This window comes from Telopea speciosissima, unplaced genomic scaffold (assembly GCF_018873765.1).
Source record: "Telopea speciosissima isolate NSW1024214 ecotype Mountain lineage unplaced genomic scaffold, Tspe_v1 Tspe_v1.0012, whole genome shotgun sequence".
NCBI lineage: Eukaryota > Viridiplantae > Streptophyta > Magnoliopsida > Proteales > Proteaceae > Telopea > Telopea speciosissima.
Genome location: NW_025317348.1, coordinates 762,127 through 770,258, shown reverse-complemented (window position 1 = coordinate 770,258; position 8,132 = coordinate 762,127). Strand labels below are relative to the sequence as shown.

The following is an 8,132-nucleotide window of genomic DNA, read 5'->3' as shown; positions in this document are numbered from 1 at the left end:
CTTCATCCCGAGCAGCGTAGAAAACCAAAACTCTATAGGGCGGTTGCCGCTTTCAAGCCTGCAAACGGTGCAAACGGAGGTTTGGAACCCTAACCTAGGTTGGGCGCAGGAGCGCCCCGCAAAGAAAACGGATGCGCGTTAGCGCTTCTTACCTAACCAAGCAAGGGATGAGCCCAATGGAGAGTCAGGCGCGCGCCAGAACAAGCAAGCAAGGGATGAGCCCCTACTCGAGTAAGCTGATCTACGAGCACCGTTGCGCTAACGCGCAGCAAGAAAACGGATGCGCGTTAGCGCAACGGTGCTCTACGATCAGCTCGACCACAGGCTGGTTGTAAATCAGGTGGTCTACGAGCAGCTCGACCACCGGGAGAGAGTGGTCTACGATCAGCTAGCTCAGCCGTTGCTTGGTTGCTGGTTGATGTTTCGAAAAGACTCAGGGATAGTGCGGTATCCTACCTGCCTTTCTTAAGAGCTTTCTAAACTGGTCAAAGAAAAAATCTGCTTTTTATCCGAAACCGCCTTCTTCTGGTAAATTCTCCCCTCTTGTTGGGAACCCGAAAGCTGAGGGACATCTTCCTTTCTTGCCGGACGCTTGGCTTCCTCCTTCTTTCTTGTTGGCTTCCTTTCTAACCGGAAGAGAAGTTGGTCCTCTCTTTGAGCAGCTCCGAAGACTCCCTTTGCCTTTCTTATTGATCCTCCTTCTTTTCTTCTTACCAGAGGTTATGAAATTGAAATGAAAGACCGGAGGTTATGAAATTACGGAAAAGATCTTGATTAAGAAAGACCCAGCAAACGGAGGCAACAAGCGAGAAAGCCCCTAACCTAGTAGGGGCTTTCTCGCTTGTTGCCGTAGCTTGCTGCCTACGTTTGCTGCTTTAGCCCAAAGAGAGCTTTCTTGAGCTTGCATACCAAGTTAGGATTCCTAGGAGAAGAGAAGCCTGGAGTTGGAGGAGGCTGAATAGAAAATCTTGCAGATCTCCGTGGAGAAAGGCATTCTTCACGTCAAGTTGAAATAAGGACCACTTTTTGATTGCAGCCAAGGCAAGAATGACACGAATGGTGGTCATTTTAGCAACCTGGGGCAAATCTTTCCGAAGTTTCGACTCAATATTTTTGTTTAGCTACTAATGACGCTTTGTATCTCTCTACCGAGCCATCTGCTTTATGCTTGATCTTGTAAATCCACTTGCAGCCAATGGCTTGTTTCCCTGCAGGCAATGAGACTAAGTCTTATTCTTTTTTTCCTGGGCATTTCTTTCTTCCTGCATAGCATCTCTCCAGCAAGAATGATTGGAGGCTTCAGCAAATGATTCAGGTTCATGAGAAGATTGAACTGACATGAGGTAAGCTCGATGTTTTGGGGAAAACGATTCATAAGATAAGACACAAATCCTTCAACGGGATAAGAAACTTTAGAGGGCTCTATACGAGCGCCTGAGAGAGGGATCCAGAATCTGAGGAAGCGACTGGAAGGGAAGCAACTGGGCTAGACTGCTGATCTTCTTGAGTAGTCTGACCCTGGGAAACAGACTGTAATCGCCGCCGAGAATAAACATGCTGTGCCGGGTGACTGGAATCCTCTGAGGTCAGCTGAACAGGACAATCGGCAGAAGATGCTGGGCAAAGCTGCTGGCCTGAAGAGTGAGGCTGATCCGTAACATCAACTGCAGAAGAATGAGGTTCGAGTTGATGAACAGGAGAAGGCCGCAATACATCTCCATCACCATTCTCCCCCGGGGCCGATTAATTAGGTTAAGGAAAATATGAGGCGATCTCATTAAAGAGAACATTCAAGGATACATCGAGTCTCTTGGATTTCACGTCATAGCATAAATACCCGGACTGAGCATTTCCAAGAAAGACACAAGTGGTTGCCCTGGGGGACAATTTATCTCTTAACTGCGCAGGAATATGAACAAAACACGTGCATCCAAACACTCGCGCCTATAGGTGCTGCCCCAGTAAGAAGTTCGTGAGGTGCCGCTGCAGCTTCTTCCCCGTCGAGAGAGAGATGTCCCTTCTTTATGCACATCCATATACATAGCCAGACACAAAGGTGTACAATCCGGTCAAAATCTTCGGTTCTTTAAGTTCATTCACTGTAGGTTCTCTTACTTGCTCTAGTGGCTGGCAAACGCCAACCGAGAGGGGAGAACGAATGGCTCAGGAATCGACCGGTTCCGAGCAGACTCGTGGTAATGAAATTGGATTATCGTAGAATAAGAGGAGCCGTTTTAGGAAATGACTTAACTTAAAAGACAGATGCCGCCCCAGCTCGACTCGAGACCAAGACTCCTTACAACTCGTACCAATAGCGGCACTGAGCGGCCGGAGATTGATTGAAAAGGCAGCCCAGCCAGCCCGCCCCCTTTAGTGATAGTGATAAAGAGCACACACACACCTCCCCTGACCCACTAATCATCATCTCATCTGGCGCGAAGCAAAAAGAAGGGTCCCCCCTTCCTTCCCAGCCCCCCCTAGCCGCCTACCTACTCGTGCTCGTAGCTCGATCGGAGGTCTTCAGTGTGGTCCGGCGGAAAAACAGAAGTCGTCCGTATCAAGTGATACGTGAATTGCTCAGTAGTGCTTCGCCACTACCGGAGCTGGCGGAAATAGCTTAATGGTAGAGCATAGCCTTGCCAAGGCTGAGGTTGAGGGTTCAAGTCCCTCCTTCCGCTCCTGGCTTCGTCGTTTAGTGGTAACGAGTGGCGCTGTCAAGCCCACGAGCAGCAAGCAGCAAGCACTTGGGCGGAGTAAAGCGGATCGTAGAGCACCGTTGCGCGCTGTAGTTTTTCAGCAGGCTTCAAAGTGCTATTGCTATAACTAGTTGTAGCTAGCTAGCGCGCTAGCCTTTTTCCGCAGGCTGCTAGTTGTAGCGCGCAGTGTACTAGTGAATAGGAAAAGCGGATTGAGATTACTAATGACGGATGGAGGTTGAGGCCCTGAAAGGGTTCGGTGCCTCGCCCTTGTCTCCTTCGCCGGAGACTGCAAATGATGGGAATCCTATCGATAAAGAAGAGGCATAGGCATCGCCTCTCGATCCAATCCGTCTTCCCTGGCCTCCCCAACACACTCTTGATACGAAAGAAACCTCCCGCCATAGAGAAGAGATCTAAAGTCTTGGTCCCCTCGATCACCCTTCCCTTGAACCTGAACTGGTCGAGAGAGATGAACCCGCACCACATTTTTGAACCTTAGAACCGAAACCCCCAACTAGAGATGGAATTCCAGAACCTAAACAACTCAGTTGAGAGCTCCGTGACCGGTTCAAGGGAAGGTCCACCAATGATTGATAGGCCATTCCCCCCCTTCTATCCGTCTCTTGATCCCTCATTCCACTAATCCGTTGTTACTGATTCATTCAAGGCATAGACTCCCCGCTTCTTTGTCTTATTAGCGCAGGTGTTCGTCAACGATGAAAGCCGCTGAACTTAAGACTCGAGTGGAGAAAGAGGGCTAGGCCCAGGAGGGCTTTCAGGGACTGGGGAAGACGGGTGGATTATAGAGCTAGGGGCGGATCTAAGGTTTGTCCATTGGGATTGGGCATGGACGAGCGGCCAGCCGACATGAAAAACTTCTCCCATCGCATCAAACACCGGTGTAGGATTAAAGATCAGGTCCAGGATTCGAGTCAAACATCGACCTTCCCTCTCATCTCAGGGTGAGGCAAGGAATTCAATCAAATGTTCGTTGTTCAATATCTCGGCTGCTCAAGAAGTTGGACTAGCTGCTCCTCCGACCCGGAGTGGATTCTAGGGGAAGGGCAGAGCCTCACCTTGCAGTAGGAAGGTGTTCGTTGCTGGGAGGGGTTCCAAAATATCTGGACCGAAGGGAGGAGGAATTCAATACTCCGATCTTCCTGGGGATTAATCACTGGCTAGGGGTTTCGAATCAAAGCATGGGCATCTGCAACTAAGAGGGAGCAGTAGATCGTCGAAAGAAGAGCCAGGTCAGTCAACTTCTATTGGGACTTCTATTGATTATTGATTCGACTAGAGGGACTCCTAGCAGCAAACTTGGCGGAAGGGGCCCCCATGGAGACGCAGGAGATGCAGGAGCCGCCAGCCGGGTCGACCAATGAATGATAGGCCAGAGGGAGGGGCTCATTCGACTAATCAGTGATCCCTGGACCTACTTAACACAGATGTCCCTGAAATAGGGGATTGGTTGATCGGAAAGCTCAGGCAGGAGTAGGACATTCCATACAAATCTTTCTGATCCGCTAGCTGGTGGTCTGGTCCTCTCAAATCCCATTTTTTCATCGACAGGTAGGGTGAATTCTAAGGTTCCTTATTCCGGTTGTAAAGCGGAAGAAGAGGGAGAATGGGCACAGCCCCACCAGCAGCCCGCGTTTCCGACCCGAAAGGAATTGAAAATGAAACAAGAATCTGTTATAACTATCTATGGAGTGGAGTGACTTTCCTTAATCTCCTCTTCCCTATCTCCCCCTTTTTTGCCTTATTTTCTTTTCCCGGCAGGAGAATAAATTTCTTTTCTTGTATTGTTTATGTTGATTGGTCTGTAGTTCAAGGTCACTCTTCCTAATCCGAGTTTGAGATGGGATAAGACCCAGACGTAGAGTCCCGTCGGCCGGGAAGGGATTTTTTCGATGGATTTTGGACTCAAGTCTCCTTCTGGCCTTACCTAATAGTAGTTCAGTCTCTTTCCCCCCGAGGGAAAGCCCTTTCCAGATGGAGTAGTTCATCTGTGTCTTGAAAGCCCGCCCTAAAGATAGGCTATTTTATAGTCTCTACTGCCTATCCAACCCAAAGACTCTTATTCGTGGTGGAGTGCTTCGAGTAGGATCCGATCCCATCCCCGCAAAGAAAACTACTGCGCGTTAGCGCCCCATGCAACCAAGCACTTGGGCTGGGCGGAGTAAAGGCGCGCGCTAGCTGATCGTAGACCAAAGAAGCAAGGGTGCTCGTAGATCAGCTCACAAACCTATTACTAAGACGCGTTAGCATGCTTTGACGCGGGAGCGCATTTTCTTGCTGGGCGTGACTGGCATGAGAAGCTCCCGTTCGCGCTCTGGGCCTATCGAACGTCTATTCCTACCAATGCAACGCCCTTTTCATTAGTTTATGGAATGGCGGCTGTCCTCCCCATTGAAATCGAGATCCCATCTCTTAGGATTTCCCTTGAGGGGCAGCTTCCCGAGGAGGAACGGCATAGAGAGCGTCTAGCCCAGCTCGAATTGCTAGATGAGAAGCGGCTCCGAGCGGCCCACCATGCCCAGATATATCAGCGCAGGATTTACCATAAGAAGGGAGCGCCGCTTTGAAGTAGGAGATCTGGTTCTGAAGAAGATTTTTCCCTCTGCTGCACCCGGAAAGTTTGGGCCAAACTGGGAAGGACCATATGTCGTCACCACGGTTCACCCTGAGAATGCATATAGAATAGCTAACTCAGAAGGAGAAGAATGAGCAGATCCTCTCAATGCCATGCATCTAAAAAGGTATTATGCCTGCTTTTATGCCAAAGGCACGGGTCAGAAAGCTAGCTATCAACGGGATTAGTTGGTTAGGGACCTCTGGATAGACCTTTCCCTTTTCCCTTTTTCGATAATCCTCGCCAGCCACTGCCTATATCTTACCTTGCTACGTCCGAGTCATTTTGTCACCCTGTTTGTCAGACTCGACGTCCCTTACTTCCCACTGCCCAAATCCCTCTCCTGTTTCGAGGAGAAAGCCTAGGGATAAAAACAAAAAAGAAAAATATCCTTTTGATTGACTTTGATTTGACAGATCAAGATCAAGCCTACAAAAAAAAAAGAGTTAAATATTATAAAAAAAAATTTTTTTTTACTATTTAGAAATATAAATTTTAATAAATATTAAGTAAAATATGCATATTTTGATGGACATCCGTTCGCACAACCAAAAAATTCTTCCGGCGGTCTCCAGGAAGATGAAAAAAAAGGATTTTTAATGTACATCCGTTGGATCCTCAGGTTTCGAAGGAATTGCACGTATAGGGATTCAAAAAAGAATCGATCTGATCCAGGTCATAATCTATATAGGATTGGATTCCTCAATTTGTTAATAGAGGGTCGAGCTCCAGGAATCGAAGAATTAAAGATCAATGTAAAAAAAGGCTTTCATTCTGTGAACCGGAGACTCAACATTGCTATCACAAGAGTTGCAAAACCTTATGGACAACCTAAGATTCTTGCAGAATTTGGAATATAGCTCTACAATTAAAGAATAGAGTTTCGTTTCGAAAGGCAATGAAAAAGGCTATTGAATTAACCGAACAAGCAGATACAAAAGGAATTCAGGTACAAATTGCAGGGCGTATCGACGGAAAACAAATTGCATGTGTCGAATGGATCAGAGAAGGCAGGGTTCCCCTACAGACCATTCGAGCTAAAATTGATCATTGTTCCTATACAGTTCGAACTATCTATGGGGTATTAGGCATCCAAATTTGGATATTTGTAGACGAGGGCGTTTAGCGCCTTGTCTTTCCGTTCTTTCCAGCTATCCAGTTCTGATGGAACAAAAAATGACAAACTCTTTCATTTTTTTCCGTTCAATCAAAACAAAAATGAGCAATTCTAATTCTTAATTCTATAGGGTTGAATAAAAATTCGATTGACCATTTGGTATAATTGCTATGCTTAGTGTGTGACTCGTTGATTTTTTTTAGGGTAGGGCTAGGATTCAAAAAAAAAGGACCTGCCCATAGTATGAACTAATAACTATAGAACTTATAACCAGCTCATTGCTTCGTATTATCTGGATCCAAGGAAGCAGTCATTATATGATGTATCGATCATATCGTTGTAGCAACTGAAATCTTTTTTGCATAAAGGAAAATAAATCTGATTATAGGTTGTGAAGCGAAAATAGAGGGATGTGGATAAATGGAAGGGTGAAAGAAAGAGAGAAGGAGAATATCAATGATATATGATTCAAAAAAGAAATTTTTGTCTATGAATCATCTCATAAAAAGCAGTGTAATAAAGCATCAATTCAATACCGATTCGTCCATAACCATAATTAGATGAATCTGGAAAATAGGAAAAAAAAAAAGAAAGATGGCTCTAGCCGATAGGCTAGAGGAGATTGACTCAGGAACAAATTTCATTAGGAGCTCCATTGCAAAGTTCAGGCCTAGCCATTAATCGAGAAGCGATGGGAACGACGAAACCTGTGACTGCAAAAGATTCTATTGAAAACGAATCCTAATGATTCATTGGGTGGGATGGCGGAACGAACCAGGAACCAATTCATTTATTCTGAGAGGTCGTGGGCTGGCCCTACGAATGAAACAGATATTGAAAGAGTAAATATTCGCCCGCGAAAGCCTTCTTATTGGATTGAAAAAATTTCGGCGATTCGATAAAGGGAAAAATAAAGATTCGTTATAAAACATTCTATAAAAAAAATAAAAGAAATCGTCTAGTTGTATATACAAACAAGATCTACAAATTCCTACATGACAGATTAAACCTCAAAAAATCCCACGATTCAGTCTATTATTCATTAAATAATTAAATACATGTATATCTGTAATATTATTGAATCGTTTTGAATCGTTTCATTCGCGAGGAGCTGGATGAGAAGAAACTCTCATGTCCGGTTCTGCAGTAGAGATGGAATTGACAAATTACCATCAACAATAACCAACCCAAAAAGAACAAGATTCCGTAAACAACATAGAGGAAGAATGAAGGGAATATCTTATCGAGGCAATCGTATTTGTTTCGGTAGATACGCTCTTCAAGCACTTGAACCCGCTTGGATCACATCTAGACAAATAGAAGCAGGGCGACGAGCAATGACACGATATGCGCGTCGTGGTGGAAAAATATGGGTACGTATATTTCCAGACAAACCCGTTACAGTAAGACCTACGGAAACACGTATGGGTTCGGGGAAAGGATCTCCTGAATATTGGGTATCTGTCATTAAACCGGGTCGAATACTTTATGAAATGGGTGGAGTATATAAAATTGTAGCCAGAGAAGCTATTTCAATAGCTGCGTCCAAAATGCCCATACGAACCCAATTCGTTATTGCGGGATAGGGATGTGAAACCAAAAATTTGGTGAAAAAAAGATTGCTGCTTTATTTATTTTTAGACATTTAATATTTATTTTTTTTCCTTCACCCTTTGAAAGAACA

At 45.4% G+C, this 8,132-nt stretch overlaps 1 protein-coding gene, 1 long non-coding RNA gene and 1 other non-coding gene across 3 annotated transcripts in view; 2 read left to right on the top strand and 1 right to left on the bottom strand.

Annotated features, from left to right (window-relative positions):
• Positions 1 to 2,132: 2,132 nt before the first annotated feature.
• Positions 2,133 to 8,132, top strand: part of LOC122647118 — a 14,588-nt gene continuing 8,588 nt past the window's right edge. The window contains exon 1 of the long non-coding RNA XR_006330802.1: positions 2,133 to 2,452. This is a non-coding gene — a long non-coding RNA (uncharacterized LOC122647118). The remainder of the gene's footprint in view (positions 2,453 to 8,132) is intronic.
• The window catches only part of LOC122647048 (NADH-ubiquinone oxidoreductase chain 5), a 12,912-nt gene continuing 7,193 nt past the window's right edge, over positions 2,414 to 8,132 (bottom strand). Inside the window, exon 3 of the mRNA XM_043840566.1 lies at positions 2,414 to 2,425. Coding sequence (XP_043696501.1) covers positions 2,422 to 2,425 — 4 coding nt within the window. The 3' untranslated portion in view covers positions 2,414 to 2,421. The remainder of the gene's footprint in view (positions 2,426 to 8,132) is intronic.
• TRNAG-GCC lies at positions 2,607 to 2,678 on the top strand. The gene has a single exon. It is a non-coding gene; the product is annotated as a tRNA-Gly (tRNA).